At 44.8% G+C, this 18530-nt stretch overlaps 1 protein-coding gene across 1 annotated transcript in view; it reads left to right on the top strand.

The window, feature by feature from the left end:
• Positions 1-991: 991 nt before the first annotated feature.
• FGD3 (FYVE, RhoGEF and PH domain containing 3) overlaps positions 992-18530 on the top strand; it is a 283382-nt gene continuing 265843 nt past the window's right edge. Inside the window, exon 1 of the mRNA XM_075321297.1 lies at positions 992-1070. Within this exon, the coding sequence (XP_075177412.1) occupies positions 1028-1070 (43 nt within the window). The 5' untranslated portion in view covers positions 992-1027. The remainder of the gene's footprint in view (positions 1071-18530) is intronic.

Raw genomic sequence — 18530 nt, 5'->3', positions numbered from 1 at the left:
CAGCTCGGAGAGATCCCTAGTGTGAGGACAGCTCGGAGAGATCCCCAGTGTGAGGACAGCTCTGAGAGATCCCCAGTGTGAGGACAGCTCGGAGAGATCCCCAGTGTGAGGACAGCTCGGAGAGATCCAGTGTGAGGACAGCTCTGAGAGATCCAGTGTGAGGACAGCTCGGAGAGATCCAGTGTGAGGACAGCTCGGAGAGATCCCCAGTGTGAGGACAGCTCGGAGAGATCCCCAGTGTGAGGACAGCTCGGAGAGATCCCCAGTGTGAGGACAGCTCGGAGAGATCCCCAGTGTGAGGACAGCTCGGAGAGATCCCCAGTGTGAGGACAGCTCGGAGAGATCCCCAGTGTGAGGACAGCTCTGAGAGATCCAGTGTGAGGACAGCTCGGAGAGGTCCGGTGTGAGGATACCTCGGAGAGATCCGGTGTGAGGACAGCTCGGAGAGATCCGGCGTGAGCACAACTCGGAGAGATCCGGTGTGAGCACAGCTCGGAGAGATCCGGTGTGAGCACAGCTCGGAGAGATCCCCAGTGTGAGGACAGCTCGGAGAGATCCAGTGTGAGGACAGCTCGGAGAGATCCGGTGTGAGGATACCTCGGAGAGATCCAGTGTGAGGACAGCTCGGAGAGATCTGGTGTGAGCACAGCTCGGAGAGATCCCCAGTGTGAGGACAGCTCGGAGAGATCCCCAGTGTGAGGACAGCTCGGAGAGATCCGGTGTGAGGATAGCTCGGAGAGATCTGGTGTGAGGACAGCTCGGAGAGATCCAGTGTGAGGACAGCTCGGAGAGATCTGGTGTGAGCACAGCTCGGAGAGATCCCGTCCTCCCTGCACTGGTGATTGGTCTGGGGGTGTGGGCTGGGGTTAGTGTATGACACAGGCTCTCGCAGCCTCAGACATTGCAGCCAGGACTCTGCTGCTGCATCTTCAGGACTCCTGTATTTAATGCACTGGATACTTCATGCTGCAGAAGAGCAGCAGAAAAGCCCCTGTGAAGCATTAACCCCTGCCAGCCGGCTCTGAGCATGATGACTGGGAACAGACCCAATCTGCAGACGGGGACAGATGGTAAGTTTGCAAAACTTTTCTCTTTTTTATTCCCCCCTTTAAATCCAATATTCCTCTAAGCCGCTTTTAGGAAACCGGATTTGTGTCCCGTGATTTAACCTATTCCATGTCTGTTCCTGACTGATTCTGGAAATCTACAATGGGGGTTATTCCCAAGGAAAAAGCTCCACTTTCCCACAGCTGTCTGTTAATTTTCCGTCTACACCAGGGAGATGCTTGGCTGGATTCACAACGAGCATTTACTGCTGAATTACTAATCATAACGTCTGATGGAAATCCGTTACTGTTTTAGGATTTGGGGGCTATGTTCCTGTCTCCTGTCCCCTCTGGGGAGTTTTCATGGGGATTGTAATCTGCGGGACATCTGACTCTGTATAGGGATGGAGCTGACAAATTCCTCTGTGCTAATATAAAGAGTATATTGTCTGCCCTGCTGAAGAAGAAACCAAGATCTAACTTCTCTTATAAGAACCTAGAAGATTGGGGAAACAAATGCATGACTGTTACATATTAATGAACATTAACCCGTTGGTCCTCGGAGAACAGGAAGATGGTAATGGGGTGATACTTGTTATAGGAGAGACTTTATTTGTTTTATTTTTATTTGTTATTATGTTAAACACAAATAATATCAATCTCTATCTAATCTCTGGAGAGACTATAATATTCTATACACTGTCATTCTATAGAAGGCAGAGTTTCAGGAGCTAATGGCTGCAGCCACTATTAGCACAGACACCTGCTTTCCTAATTGCAGCATGCCAATGCAAATCTTTTAAATGGATTATTTCCCTCCTAATGGCTGCCTGGTCATATATGATGCATTTGGAGTAATGTGGGGCTGTCAGATTAAGGGCAGGGCTGCACAATTATCACACTAATGTGATGGATTGCAGATAATGGGTTGTTTTTTTGTTTTTTTTTTGAATGAGAATCGCTTCTGTAAATTCATGTTATTATAATATTGCAAAATATCCAAATGTGAGATGCAAGACGGATGCGATTGTGATTGCATGCTGAATCCATAAATAGTTCAACATTTTATATAAAATACCATGAAAGTTTACATGGCATCTTTGCAATTTTGTAGCATGCATTTCTGCACGATCATATAGTGAGATGTGATTGTGGGTCTCATTCTAAAGGCCAATTCACATGACTTTACTTCGGTCCATTTGCTGCCATAGTGCAGAGTGGACAGTATACAGGAAAATAACTGTCACTGGCACAACTTGCATTAGGGCGCTTTCACACTTGTGTTAAACGGCATCTGTTGCATTGCGTTGTGTGACAGATACAGTTACATATTGTGGCACAACGGATGCAACGGATCGTACAAAACGCAATCCGTCATAGTTTTTTTTCTTGACCTTACACATCTGGGCATGCGCAGTTGTGTAAAGACGGATACGTTAACGGAATCCGTCAAATGACTGATTCTAACGGAATACACCACCATAGGCGTCCATTATAAAAACAACGGACGCCAACGGAATCCTGCAGGTTTCGTTTTTTTGTCGGTCCGCAAAGCTCAGAAAAAAGCTAAATGCAGCGTTACATCGGCCAGGCGGATGCAACGCTGCGTTGCCTGACGGATGCAATGCAAGGCCATCCGTTGGTATCCGTAGCTAATAGAACTCTATGAGGAATAAAACGGTTTCCTGCACCGGTTACCGTATTTCCTCAAGGCGGCAGATAGCAATGGATGCCGTTCAACGCAAGTGTGAAACTAGCCTTACTGATATGGACTGGTGTCCGTGTGAAAACAATTGCAGCATGCATCTCTCAACACTGTTTTGTGGACATGAGTCAGATAGCTTGTATTGTGTGTGCCCATCTCCAATATGGACGGATGCACAGGACTTCACACAAACTGCAGTCGAGTCTCCAAATCCAGATGTGATTGAGCTGATATCACATAGTAAATACTGCATTAGGCCAGAACATTCAAGGGCATGTTCACACGTTGCATTTGTTAGCTTTGTACAATATGCGTGTGTTTTTACATTTTTACTTGCATTAGAAAGCATTACAACAATGCTGAAAGACTAAGGCTATGTCCGCACGTTGCTTTTTACCTGCTTTTTTTTGCTGCTTTTTCAACTGCAGTGTTTAATGCCAAAAATGGTTGTGTTCTGCTTTTCAAGCAAAGTCTATGGGAATTTGGGTTTCTTGTCCGCACTATGCAGTTCAAACTGCAGCCTTTTTGTTGCAGAATTTTGGTCAAAAACTCAGCTTTGCAGTGCAAAACGCAAATGGCAAAAACAATTGACATGTGAAGCAAGGCTCAAAATATGCCGGGAAAAAAAACAGCCTGGTCACGAGTTTTCAGAAATCTCAGTGCTGGTACTGTAAAATACTGCATACTTTGGGCATATACAGTATACTTTGTAAAATATACAGCAAAAATGGTGCAAAAACGCCACGTATGAATATATATTAAGGCTAGAGCTACATGGTGGCATGAATTTCAGTGTCACATTGCAACTCTGCATCTAATTTCATCCTTTTGTGATCTGCAACCTACAACGACTGTGATGCAGAGATGCAAATGTTTCCAAATCTATTAGATTTTCTATCGCTGGATACAATTCACACCTCACCCGCTTACACTTCAATGCAAGTCGCATGAGGCTTCAACTTTCCAATGCCATTTGGGCAGTTTTACTGCAAACACCAAACGCAATAATAATTGCACAACATCAAGTTGCACGGCATTTTTGGTTGCATTGATATCTGAGAATAGCCATCACGTGACGGGTCGCTCAGGGTTGCCAGCTTGACTTTTTTTCATTTTTCTTACCAAAAAAAATCACAGACAGGCAATGTTCTTTACGATAAAATAAGAAATGGCATACATAGATTCTGCATAACGATAGTAAATAATCAGCACAATATAGTATATTATGCAGAATGGGGACCACGGATTAAGACCAAATCGCTAATACAATAGAACAAAAAAGGAGGAACAAAAGGCGATCAATTAGGTCTATTTATTTTTATTATAAATAAAAGTGCGGACAGGTGAGGGGAGTCAGACCCGGTATACATCACTACAGTCAATATGCACCAATTGTGCAAAGCATTATAAAAAGTCAAGATTGTGAATACATATGCACCATCAAAATTACAGTACAATCTGCATAGAGTAAAAATTCATCAAAATATCTCTTACTGATTAACTGGAACTTGCTCATCCATATATGCACATATAGAGAACACAGTATTGCAGTTCATTGAAAATCACATGAACTACTCCAAGTACAATTATAAATCTGTACCAAGGTAACTCTAATTGTCCTCTCTATATACGCACGGGAACCGTAAAATTCTAGACATAATTCCAAGCGCAGAGCACAGAGCAGTTCATGGAGATAACACAGTTCTCTAGTTAGTGGGCAGAAATTACATGCCTAAAAAATTAGGCTTCCATGGATTTCTATGAGGGTAATGATAATTGCTTGATATCCATGAATCGTATGAAACGCTCCAGGCTCAGAACACGGAACACATGGTCAGAATTCCGAGACTATAATTCATAGATCACTATACCAAAGGGGATCAATATAAGTCTCAGTAATCCCCATATACATGGTGACCATAAAAAACACTAATATTTGCAGGTACAAAGAACCTGGAGCAGTCCATGAAATAGTGGCACACCAAAACAAAATATCTTTCATCTATTGTTGTAGTGTACAGAGGAAAAATGTATAGGATAGGGACACCATTCATATATAGATGATCATAACATCCATGCTCAGCAATGGAAAATTCCCATATAGTGCTGAAATAGTGATAATCACAAAGAATAGTGTTCAGTGCCCATACAATACAGAGATTATAATCCCAAAATTCTCATCTGTACACAGACAATTTCAAAAGTCATATATAGTAAGAAATACCACTAGATTTTCTCCATGCTTGTATCATGGAGCACATGGCACTCCATGGACCTGTGGCAGTATAATGTCCACCTCAAAAGTTGTATATAATGAGAAATACCACTAGATTTTCTCCATGCTTGTGTCGTGGAGCACATGGCACTCCATGGACCTGTGGCAGTATAATGTCCACCAATCACTCATACAGTGCACAAGGCACTTCGCCCCCTGACGAAGGTTTACACCGAAATGCGCATTGGGCGCATTCCACTGCAGTCATTGTCATCTTCAAGCTATATGTAAGTCTTGATTTGCTGTTCATTAACTCTTATATGTACCTGCCTCTGCATATCTGGTTTTCGCGATGCTCGTGCCTTGTGCACTGTATGAGTGATTGGTGGACATTATACTGCCACAGGTCCATGGAGTGCCATGTGCTCCACGACACAAGCATGGAGAAAATCTAGTGGTATTTCTCATTATATACAACTTTTGAGGTGGACATTATACTGCCACAGGTCCATGGAGTGCCATGTGCTCCATGATACAAGCATGGAGAAAATCTAGTGGTATTTCTTACTATATATGACTTTTGAAATTGTCTGTGTACAGATGAGAATTTTGGGATTATAATCTCTGTATTGTATGGGCACTGAACACTATTCTTTGTGATTATCACTATTTCAGCACTATATGGGAATTTTCCATTGCTGAGCATGGATGTTATGATCATCTATATATGAATGGTGTCCCTATCCTATACATTTTTCCTCTGTACACTACAACAATAGATGAAAGATATTTTGTTTTGGTGTGCCACTATTTCATGGACTGCTCCAGGTTCTTTGTACCTGCAAATATTAGTGTTTTTTATGGTCACCATGTATATGGGGATTACTGAGACTTATATTGATCCCCTTTGGTATAGTGATCTATGAATTATAGTCTCGTAATTCTGACCATGTGTTCCGTGTTCTGAGCCTGGAGCGTTTCATACGATTCATGGATATCAAGCAATTATCATTACCCTCATAGAAATCCATGGAAGCCTAATTTTTTAGGCATGTAATTTCTGCCCACTAACTAGAGAACTGTGTTATCTCCATGAACTGCTCTGTGCTCTGCGCTTGGAATTATGTCTAGAATTTTACGGTTCCCGTGCGTATATAGAGAGGACAATTAGAGTTACCTTGGTACAGATTTATAATTGTACTTGGAGTAGTTCATGTGATTTTCAATGAACTGCAATACTGTGTTCTCTATATGTGCATATATGGATGAGCAAGTTCCAGTTAATCAGTAAGAGATATTTTGATGAATTTTTACTCTATGCAGATTGTACTGTAATTTTGATGGTGCATATGTATTCACAATCTTGACTTTTTATAATGCTTTGCACAATTGGTGCATATTGACTGTAGTGATGTATACCGGGTCTGACTCCCCTCACCTGTCCGCACTTTTATTTATAATAAAAATAAATAGACCTAATTGATCGCCTTTTGTTCCTCCTTTTTTGTTCTAATGTTCTTTACGAACACATTAGAAAACTGTAATAACATTTGACGATTATAAGTGATTAATGTCTACAGCCCATAATGCCAATATGAAGAAATCAGCTGCAGTCTGTGGATTGTAAAATCATCATTACAGTCAGAATTATTTGTATCCGTTTCTTCACCTGCAAAACGGTCATGGACGCCTTAATTTTTCTTTATGGACAGAGCAAAAAATGTGCCTTTATTTTACGGACTGTCCTATAATTTCTAGACTGTTGCCCACTCTGGTGTCGCTATATAGCCCCAGCCCAAATCGATTCATAAGGTGATTATAATGGAAGTCAAGGGGGAACTCAAGCGTTTTTGCAGAAGATCTTCCCTAGGTGCTAGTTAAGAGTACCAAGCACCTGAGCATGGTAGTGCCCGCTCATCACTAATTACCAGTACAGAGCACCCGAGCATGGTAGTGCCCGCTCATCACTAGTTACCAGTACTGAGCACCTGAGCATGGTAGTGCCCGCTCATCACTAATTACCAGTACAGAGCACCCGAGCATGGTAGTGCCCGCTCATCACTAGTTACCAGTACTGAGCACCTGAGCATGGTAGTGCCCGCTCATCACTAGTTACCAGTACTGAGCACCCGAGCATGGTAGTGCCCGCTCATCACTAGTTACCAGTACTGAGCATGGTAGTGCCCGCTCATCACTAGTTACCAGTACTGAGCACCCGAGCATGGTAGTGCCCGCTCATCACTAGTTACCAGTACTGAGCACCCGAGCATGGTAGTGTCCGCTCATCACTAGTTACCAGTACTGAGCACCCGAGCATGGTAGTGCCCGCTCATCACTAGTTACCAGTACTGAGCACCCGAGCATGGTAGTGTCCGCTCATCACTAGTTACCAGTACAGAGCACCCGAGCATGTTAGTGCCCGCTCATCACTAGTTACCAGTATTGAGCACCCGAGCATGGTAGTGCCCGCTCATCACTAGTTACCAGTACTGAGCATGGTAGTGTCCGCTCATCACTAGTTACCAGTACAGAGCACCCGAGCATGGTAGTGCCCGCTCATCACTAGTTACCAGTATTGAGCACCCGAGCATGGTAGTGCCCACTCCTCCTGGACCACACACACACACTCTCTCTGCTTTGTGAATACTCACCTGTCCTCGGCGGTGCTGTACCCGGCGCTATCCCCGCGATGCTCCGGCTTCCAGGTCCTGAGTGTGGCGTATAATCAATGAATATAATGAGCGGGAGGCAGCAGAGCTGAAGAAAACAGCGCTGGATACAGATAAATATAGAATATTTTTTATTTCACAGACACGTGTTTTCTCCACTACTTGTCACAAGTATGCAAACACAGATGTCACACGTGTGACCATAACCATGCGTGGGACTTGTACCTGATTAAACACGGACGTCTGAAACCGGCCTAAATCGGCTTTGTGGTACCTTCATTTTACAATCAGTGGGTATCGCAGTGATCAGACCTTCACAAATATAATAAAAAACAAACAATGCAGCATTTCATACCCAATTATGGAGGAAAACCTGCCTAAACGCCTGTACATAGAAGTGCACAATGTTTGGTGTCCACCGGTTACCATAATTCCATTACAAGACTCAAAAATTGTGAAAAGCGGAGCATGCGGCATTGTGAATGTGTCGCACTGCCGGATCTGTGCTGCTTTGGTCCCGGTGCCTCTATGGCGGTTCCCTCTGCCGGGATGTTCTCCGCTTTGGTCCCGGTACCTCTATGGCGGTTCCCTCTGCCGGGATGTTCTCCGCTTTGGTCCCGGTACCTCTATGGCGGTTCTCTCTGCCGGGATGTTCTCCGCTTTAGTCCTGGTGCCTCTATGGCAGTTCCCTAAGCCGGGGATGTTCCCCGCTTTGGTCCCGGTGCCTCTATGGCGGTTTCCTCAGTCGGGGATGTTCTCCGCTTTGGTCCCGGTGCCTCTATGGCGGCTCCCTCTGCCGGGGATGTTCCCCGCTTTGGTCCCGGTGCCTCTGTGGCGGTTTCCTCAGCCGGGGATGTTCTCCGCTTTGGTCCCGGTGCCTCTATGGCGGTTCTCTCTGCCGGGGATGTTCTCCGCTTTGGTCCCGGTGCCTCTATGACGGCTCCCTCTGCCGGGGATGTTCTCCGCTTTGGTCCTGGTGCCTCTATGGCGGCTCCCTCTGCCGGGGATGTTCTCCGCTTTGGTCCTGGTGCCTCTATGGCGGCTCCCTCTGCCGGGATGTTCTCCGCTTTGGTCCCGGTGCCTCTATGGCGGCTCCCTCTGCCGGGGATGTTCTCCGCTTTGGTCCTGGTGCCTCTATGGCGGCTCCCTCTGCCGGGGATGTTCTCCGCTTTGGTCCCGGTGCCTCTATGGCGGCTCGCTCTGCCGGGGATGTTCTCCGCTTTGGTCCTGGTGCCTCTATGGCGGTTCCATCAGCCGGGGATGTTCTCCGCTTTGGTCCCGGTGCCTCTATGGCGGTTCCCTCAGCCGGGGATGTTCTCCAGCGGGGGCCGCTCTGTAACATTACCTTATTATAGCACCAGAGGGTGTCATTATATTTTATGCACAAGCAGCTTTTCTCCTTTGCAGCAGACTGTACATGGAGCTGCCAGACGCCTAATTACAGGAGAAACATGTCAGCAGTAATTAAAATCTGTGAATGTGTGCGAGGAAATGTAGAGACTGCAGATCGCAAATATTAATTGCATCTCGCAGAATAAATAGTGAAAGCCGTAGACGCTAATTATATTTCCGAGGATGCACATCATCTCTAGGAATACGGAGCGTTGCAGAGGAGCACGATGCACAAAGAGTTAATGGAGTCTTCGAAAAAAACAAACAAAAAACCTTCAGAATGGCAAAAATATATCAAATAAACGATCGTCGCCTCACCGATGCCTCCGCTGCTTCTTTCGTTGCTGCCGGCTCCGCACTTTCGGTCACGTTTCGTCAGCCCAAGTCCTGAGACCGGCTCTGTCCAGGCAAAATCAGGACTGTTGCTAGGTGTCTATAGCAACCAATCACAGCACAGCTTTCATATCTTATAGGGCACTTGAAAAATGAAAGCTGCATTATGATTGCTTGCAATGGACGACCAAGAAAGTCTTTATTTTACCTCAGGTTTCGACGATTAGTGACTTTCCACTGCAGACACACACTAACATACCTGTAATCCGCACACGACTGTTTTCAATAAAGTTTTGTCAAATATCAGGAAGTATCAAAAACAAAGCAGCTTTATTTAAAAATGACACATCAACAATAGACAAACTGCAGCATCAACAATGTGATAAAAACACGTGTAATCACCAGTGAGTGCATAAATATAGCTCTGGCACTGTTAAAGAAGCAGCATGGAATTGTTTTTGCCATTTCTGCAGCATTTTGATAACATTGAAGTCAATGAGAAGTTGCAAAAAGAAAACAACATCAAAATTCCTGCTTTTTACCTGCTTTTTAGGTGCAGAAAACATGCGTTTTGGACATCAAAATAAATATTTGATTTGTCCCTTTGCACACATATAGATATAGTCCGACAATTAAATTAATGAAAAATATCAATTTATTGCTATTTTACCGCTAAATAGTATATAACCGCTAGAATTATATGAAATATAACTATTTTCTTTTTTTTTTTTTTTTTTAATAAATTATATGTTGTCCTTCTTTTTTTTTTCTCTTTTTTCATTATGTTTGACTGTTTAATCTTTATTTAGCAGTGTCTTTATGTTCAAAACGCGTCTGTTAAAACGCTATTGAAAAGCAGGTAAAAAGCGCCAAAAAACGCACCTAAAACGCAGTAATAACGCATGCGTTTTTAGCGCTATTTTATGGTAAAAAGCAACTTTGGCAAAATCAATTACTGCCAGACGGTGCGTTTAGAACTGCACCTAGCTCGACGCATCGTGGACACATAGCCTAACTGACGTGCGCCAACAGCGTGGGCGGAGGGGTCAAGGGCGCGCTGTGATATGCCATCAAGGAAGCAGCGCAGAGGACACCCTCACGCCTCACCTCAGGCAGTAGCGCAGCGGCGGCCTCAGCTCATAAGGTCCTATCCCGATGCTTCCATCTTTTCTGGCTGTAAGCAGAAGGATGAAGTGTGGTTATATGTGAAGGATGGGGGCAGACTGGGGAGAGCTGTCATGGCCACCAGTATGGCTCCTCCTATTCGTGTATAGGATGATGGATCAGCTCCTGCACGGTATGTGTGCTGGACAGGTACCAGTGGTTTTCCTGTATGTGTGATACCGTATCTACACACAATAGATATCACTCATGTGACATAAGAAGTGAACTCTTTGGCACTGCGCTATACCTATATTTTTCCTCCGTATCTCTGCATTATGAATCGTGTTAAAGGGGCCACTGAAACTCTTTTGCCCGGGACCCACGAAAATCTGAAGCTGTCCCTACCATCAAGAGCCAAAAACTGCAATGTAAAAGAACACGATAAGGCCGCGCTCACATCAGCGGTATTTTGCCGCAAAACCAGATCCGTCACCAATGCATTTCAGCTCCATTCATTTCTTATGGAATCGCAGCAAGATGCAGTCTCATGCGGTTGTGTGTCACACGCAAAATAAAGCGTCTGTAACACCTTTATCCAGCTCCGTGGTTCTGCCAGCTCTCACTTCTCGCTCTTCTCAATGTAAGATATAGCAGTTAAGAGGATGTGGGGGTTTGTAGGTTTGTACACAGATATCCCCAGCATGGAAAGGAGAGAAAGTATGTCAGGGAGGGCAGAGAAAACAGCCTGTAGGAAAAGAGGAAAGCACATGCAGAGGAAATAAGTGCATAATACAAATTACACATATTTATCTATTGAAGATACACACAGAGCTCAAGTCCAGCCTATATTACTGGGAGGGACACTCCTACATGAGAAAATCTGAAAGTTGTATCATATCAGAAGGAAAAAGAATGGAGATTGCAGTGCAACCTGAAACAGTGCAATGCTATTGGCCAAAGGTAATTACAAATGTAGCACCCCGAGGGCAGGGAGATTCAGGCACAGGGAATCTCGTACCTGCGTTACTTGTCACCAGGCTGGTGTGGTGATCTGAGGTGTCGCGGTGACCGGCTTCGTGCCCCGAGGTGTACACCAATAAGGAGGGAAGATGATGGGAGTAGTAGTATGAATGTCATGACTGCACCTGCGATATGCGGCCAGGGATTTAGCTGTCGCTGTCCTCCGGGGCAGATGGTAGTAGCAGCCAGAGATGGTATCGCTCCCCACAGGTGGAGCGGGCCCCGAGGAGGATGATGAGGGAAGTAGTGATAGCATTTGGCACCAAGGCGCAGGGCGGCGGTGCCGGTAATCAAGAGACAAACTGTGCCACGCGGTCGGATAGAATGGGTCACCTGCTGTGATGGGCTCCGTCAACCCTGGATATATTCTGAGAAGTCACCGGTGTTGGAAGGAAGAATAAAGTCTCTTTTCAGAGTGGTCCCCTCAGCTGTGAGGCATCGGGGCTGAGCGGTACACCACCAGCCCCCGGCACCGTGAAGAGAGAAGAAGGCAGTGATGGTGTCCCAGAACTGGTGTCCCGGGTAGACGGTCTACTGATTGTGTGGATTTGCTCCTATTTCTAAGGGGTACTTCTCACATAGCGAGATCGCTGCTCAGTCATGGTTTTTGTGGCGCACCAGTGACCTCATGACCTCATTAGCGATCTCGCTGTGTGTGACACTGAGCAGCGACCTGGCCCCTGCTGTGAGATCGCTGCTCGTTACACACAGTGCTGGTTCATTTTTTGGACGTTGCGCTCCTGCTGTGAAGCACACATCGCTGTGTTTGACAGCAAGATAGCAACGATCTGAATGTGCAGGGAGCAGTGAGCCGGCGTCTGGAAGCTGCAGACACTGGTAACCAAGGTACACATCGGGTAACTAAGCGAAGCGCTTTGCTTGGTTACCCGATATTTACCTTGGTTGCTAGCGTACGCCACTCTCAGGCTGCCAGTACTGGCTCCCTGCACACGTAGCCAGAGTACACATCAGGTAACTAAGTGAAGCGCTTTGCTTAGTAACCCGATGTGCACCCTAGCTATGAGTGCAGGGAGCCAGCGCTAAGCGGTGTGCGCTGGTAACCAGGGTAAAAATCGGGTAACCACCAATCAAAGCATTTTACTTAGTTACCCGATATTTACCTTGGTTACCAAGCGCAGCATCGTTTCCACGAGTCGCTGGTGGCTGGTGACATCTGCCTGATTGACAGCTCACCAGCGACCATGTAGCGACGCACCAGCGATCTTGACCAGGTCATATCGTGGTCAGAATCGCTGGTACGTCGTTTAGTGAGACGGTACCCTTACCCAAGTGGAACCCGCCCCCCCCCCCCCAGGTGGTTGATCTAGTGACTGGGAAATTCCCACGTTTTGTGTTGGCCAACCCCCTATCTACCCTAGTCCAGCTCCCCAGAGAGGCTCTTGTGCTGTCTGTAAAGTGTGAATGGTGATTAACCCCTCCCTTACTTCGAGGTGAATACCACAGCTTAAATGAGCTGCAATACTCTGTGGCGACTGGAGCCTCAGGGGCGCCACACTAACATATGTCATAATCCTCCATAGGCTCTACTGTATTGTGCAGTGCCTGACTGTACGGCTATCTCTATATTTCTGAAACTAATCAGTCACTTACACTGAAGCATAGCAGGGAATCTCTGATGGCCGGCTCTCGCCATTCTCCAGGCTTACATCCTGCTCGAGTCATAGGTTCAGGCCTTTTTTTTTTTTACTGGGCAATGAATGAAGATGCACTAATCCTGCTGTAGCAATTAAAGGACATCTCTGCAGTCACCGCAGTGTTTGGTGACAGCTGTAAAGTTACATAAAATCTGTATCAGAATCTGTCTGCATTGCAGATCTGTGTTCCACTGTCCATGGACCTCTAAAATGACACCTATGGCAAACGATAGGATCCAACACTATCTCCATATTTTTCTGATTTCATACAGAGACGTTAATATTTTTTTCCTTATCTACATGCACTGCAGGATACCCCTTTGCTGTGAGGTTGTGGTGAATTTTCGAGCCCATGCTTGGTTGTAAAATTTAGCTGAGTGACGAACATTTGCTTTTTTTGCAACAGCTGTAGAGCAGTTAGTGGAGGCCGGAGACTGACAGATGTAAAGCTCCTCCGGCCCTGGTGTCGCATGCTGCATACAAACTGGTAACACATCTACACCAGCAGCTGTGGTCAGGGAGGGTCGGGCTGGTACTATGGCCGGGTGGAAGGAAGGAGCTCGGCGCAGCAACATAGTTAGGCCTAACTGTGCCGAAATATTTGGCATCTGAAAAACGCTCACAATCCACAGCTGTGCCGATGACATGGATTATGTGACTGCGCAGAAAAATAACAGTCCTTGTCTAACAATGGCCACAACAAAGGTTTACACTATACTACAGTGTAACAGCAAAATGACAACTGGACAACCGAGCAGCCAGGTTTTTCTTGAACGCACAGAAGTTGTAGAATCATATAGATTCCTTAAGTGGAAGTATAGCTTAAAGTTTCCAGGCTCAACCTAAGATCCGAAAACTCGCAGCACAGGGATAATGCACACGGTGATGTCACAGTACAGGGATAATGCACACGGTGATGTCACAGTACAGGGATAATGCACACGGTGATGTCACAGTACAGGGATAATGCACACGGTGATGTCACAGTACAGGGATAATGCACACAGTGATGTCACAGTACAGGGATACTGCACACAGTGATGTCACAGTACAGGGATAATGCACACGGTGATGTCACAGTACAGGGATACTGCACACAGTGATGTCACAGTACAGGGATAATGCACACGGTGATGTCACAGTACAGGGATAATGCACACGGTGATGTCACAGTACAGGGATAATGCACACAGTGATGTCACAGTACAGGGATAATACACACAGTGATGTCACAGTACAGGGATAATACACACGGTGATGTCACAGTACAGAGATAATACACACAGTGATGTCACAGTACAGGGATAATACACACGGTGATGTCACAGTACAGGGATAATGCACACGGTGATGTCACAGTACAGGGATAATGCACACGGTGATGTCACAGTACAGGGATCATATACACAGCGATGTCACAGTACAGGGATAATACACACAGTGATGTCACAGTACAGGGATTATACACACAGTGATGTCACAGTACGGGGATAATAGACACAGTGATGTCACAGTACAGGGATAATACACACAGATATGTCACAGTACAGGGATAATACACACAGTGATGTCACAGTGCACGGATAATACACACGGTGATGTCACAGTACAGGGATAATGCACACGGTGATGTCACAGTACAGGGATAATGCACACGGTGATGTCACAGTACAGGGATCATATACACAGCGATGTCACAGTACAGGGATAATACACACAGTGATGTCACAGTACAGGGATTATACACACAGTGATGTCACAGTACGGGGATAATAGACACAGTGATGTCACAGTACAGGGATAATACACACAGATATGTCACAGTACAGGGATAATACACACAGTGATGTCACAGTGCACGGATAATACACAGTGATGTCACAGTACAGGGATAATACACACAGGGATGTCACAGTACAGGGATAATACACACAGTGATGTCACAGTACAGGGATGATACACACAGTGATATCACAGTACAGGGATAATACACACAGTGATGTCACAGTGCACGGATAATGCACACAGTGATGTCACAGTACAGGGATAATGCACACAGTGATGTCACAGTACAGGGATAATACACACAGTGATGTCACAGTACAGGGATAATACACACAGTGATGTCACAGTACAGGGATAATACACACAGTGATGTCACAGTACAGGGATAATACACACAGTGATGTCACAGTACAGGGATAATACACACAGTGATGTCACAGTACAGGGATAATACACAGTGATGTCACAGTACAGGGATAATACACACAGTGATGTCACAGTACAGGGGTAATGCACACAATGATGTCACAGTACAGGGATAATACACACACATCGGTAATAAAGAAATATAAAGCAGCAGAACAGTGATATCTCCATGCAAGAATTCTATACACATTGTGCATTATCCATGCATTGTTCTATCAATAAAGTGATGTTACAACTTGTGCTAAACACATTTAATGAATCGCATAGACAAAAACCATGTGACGTGAAGTGATAGGAAATGTTTTCTTCCTACATTAATGTGTGGGAGTAATGCTCGCTGTGATGTCACAGAACAGGAAGAATAAACATATGATGTCACAGCTAATGACTGGATCACAGGGATGTGACAGCACGAGGGAAATAGGAGCATGTTAATGGAGGGTTATTGATGACAATGATGTCTCAGTGCAGGGCTAATTACTGCTCTCTTCAGATTACATCTGTGATTCAGACGCCATTTGGCAGAATGTAACTTTTTACTGTATAATATGGCATTGTCTATAGGACTGAAGGAGGAAGCTGAGCACACAGCTTTTTTTTTTTCTTTGAAAACGCACTCCACGCAAAACGAATGTTCTTTATTATATCTAGGACAGGGAAGATATATCAAATAGGAAATTGATTATTGACAAAGAAACAAAGAAAAAATGCAATGCTTAATGCTGGGGCTGCACAGTGTCTGTAGCCAGAATACAGACCGCGGAACGCATGTGCTACAGGATGGTGCAAGTCAATGGGGCCGGATAGTGACAAGCAAGGTGCAAACAATCCAACTGGTTCCACTTTATACTACTTTAGGCCTTTTTCACACGTCAGTGATTCTGGTACGTTTGTGCTAGTTTTTATACATACCAGAGTCATGGACAAACGCAAACACATTAAAACCAATGGGTCTGCACACACATCCGTAATTTTTTTTTTTTTTTTTGTTTCTCCCTCTGACCGTGTCTCCGTGCAGCGTACACGCGTGTCCGTGTGTGCTGCACGAAACCATGTCTGTTTTTTTTCTGGCATCACTGATGACCCACAGACCACACTATGGTGTGATCCGTGAAACATGTACCAGAAAAACACGGACATTGAAAATATAATTTTTACTCACCCTTTCCAGTGACGCTGTCTCCAGCTGTTGCTGGCTGCTGCTTCTTGTCATGCATATTCATTTATGCATGGAACAGCTGACCCGGAAGTAGCTGCAGAAGGGACACAGTGGTGCCCGGAGGCAGCACCCGGGAGAGTTCAGCACCATGGACAGCAGGGGACAGGTGAGTTTATCTCCATGTGCAATTACGGATCACAGAGCACAGATCAAGACCTTGGGCCTGTTTCTCATGTTAGTGAAAAACACAGATGTTTTTCACTGACGTGTAAAAATGCATATGTCCCTCCGTGATCCATGATTGCACATGGAGATAAACTCACCTATCCCAGCTCCTGCTGTCTGTGGTGCTGAACTCTCCCGGATGCTACCTCCAGATGGACACTGCCCCATAGTTTAGCACTGGTGTGAGTGCAATCCGATGTTTTATCAGATTCCACTCGTCCGTGTGAAACCGAGGCCTTACCTTGGGTATTTAGTTGCATCCGATATCCACTTCACCAACTGGAGTTGAGCGGATCTTGAAATTACTTTTGGATTTCAGTAAACCTGATTCTGATAAAACATTTTTATTATCTAGCCGCTATTTTTATGAATTTGAGCCAATAGAATCACAAAAATTACTGATTCCAATAAATAGAACATCTTTAGGAGGTTTGTAGCAAATATGATTCTGTAGGAATAGTTTAGGGCATCAGCTCCTGCTCAGAGTGCCTTTAACGCTGTGTGCACACGTCTTTTTTGCTGCGTGGTGTGTTTTTTTGTTTTTTTTTTTCGTTTTTGTTTTTTTTTCCTGCAGTTTTCTCAAAACTACAAGCAAATCCTGATGCAGCAAAGTCCATGAGAATCTGGACGTATTGTGCACGTGTTGAGTATTTTTCTCTTAGCACATTTGATGCAGAAAATAATCTGCAGCCTCAATATTTTCAGCATTTTTGACAGCGGTTTTCATCAATTGACTTCAATAGAAAAAAAAATCATAAAAAAAATGCTGTGTTTTTTTTTTCCTGCAAAGAGATGCAGATTTGGTGCAGAAATTTTCACAAGCAAATTGCAACGTGCGCACGTAGCCCAAGTCCTTCTTTCGATAAGAATAGGTCAACTTGGACGTTTTTGTGTTTGAAGCTGATCCCTTCTGGTGGAGATGGCAGTCCTATGTAAAAATGCTGATTGTAAAGAATCGATGTAATGATGTACAGGCGGAATTATACATGCCCGACATCAAATCTCACGAGTGCTGTCTAAGAGTATCATTCACCCTCAGTAATACTGTGACTGAAAAGTCTTCAGCTGAGGAAGACTTCAAGGGAAGGTCATATTTAAACAGATTAGGACTTAAGAAGATAATTCTTGCGCACTCAAGGAAGACCCGCTAATTACAATGTGTCATCTTTAATGTATGCGAGCAGAATTTACAAAAACTGACTTCAATGAGACGACTTCTGACAGCGACTTGTGTGCGGCGTCTCAATGCCAGATAGCTGCCGCATCATTATGGATTTAATGCCGCTCTGAGCTCTTTTGTTGGTTCCTGAGCCGGTAACGGAGCGATCAGTGAGAAACCTCATAATATAAATATACGATTCTACATGGCGGAGAGCTGCACCTTAGGGTCACATCTAATGGCAATATATTTAGGATGCAGACCCCTAGTATGGGGGGGGGTTCCTAGATGCAACTTTTTAAGTTTTCATTCCCAAAAGAAAAAAAAATAGTTTTTTTTCCCCAAATTTTCTTTATTTCTTTTGAAGTTTTACAACCCTCAGACGTGTCGCTGGCTCCAAAGATGAAGAACTTTGTTTGCGATCGGTGGTGCCACTACTTTCAAAGGGTGCATCGGGGCTTATTACTGTTTCAGGGTGCAGTGCTTGCCACACTAGGCCACGGTGTTCAATAGTAACAAGACTACTGCTAACTTAGTCATATGAAAAAGTTTGTGCACCCCTATTAATGTTAACCTTTTTTCTTTATAACAATTTGGGTTTTTGCTATTTCGGTTTCATATATCTAATAACTGATGG

This window comes from Anomaloglossus baeobatrachus, chromosome 8 (assembly GCF_048569485.1).
Source record: "Anomaloglossus baeobatrachus isolate aAnoBae1 chromosome 8, aAnoBae1.hap1, whole genome shotgun sequence".
Taxonomy (NCBI): Eukaryota; Metazoa; Chordata; class Amphibia; order Anura; family Aromobatidae; genus Anomaloglossus; species Anomaloglossus baeobatrachus.
Note: the sequence above shows the minus strand (reverse complement) of the source record. Positions and strands in the feature narration are given on the sequence as shown.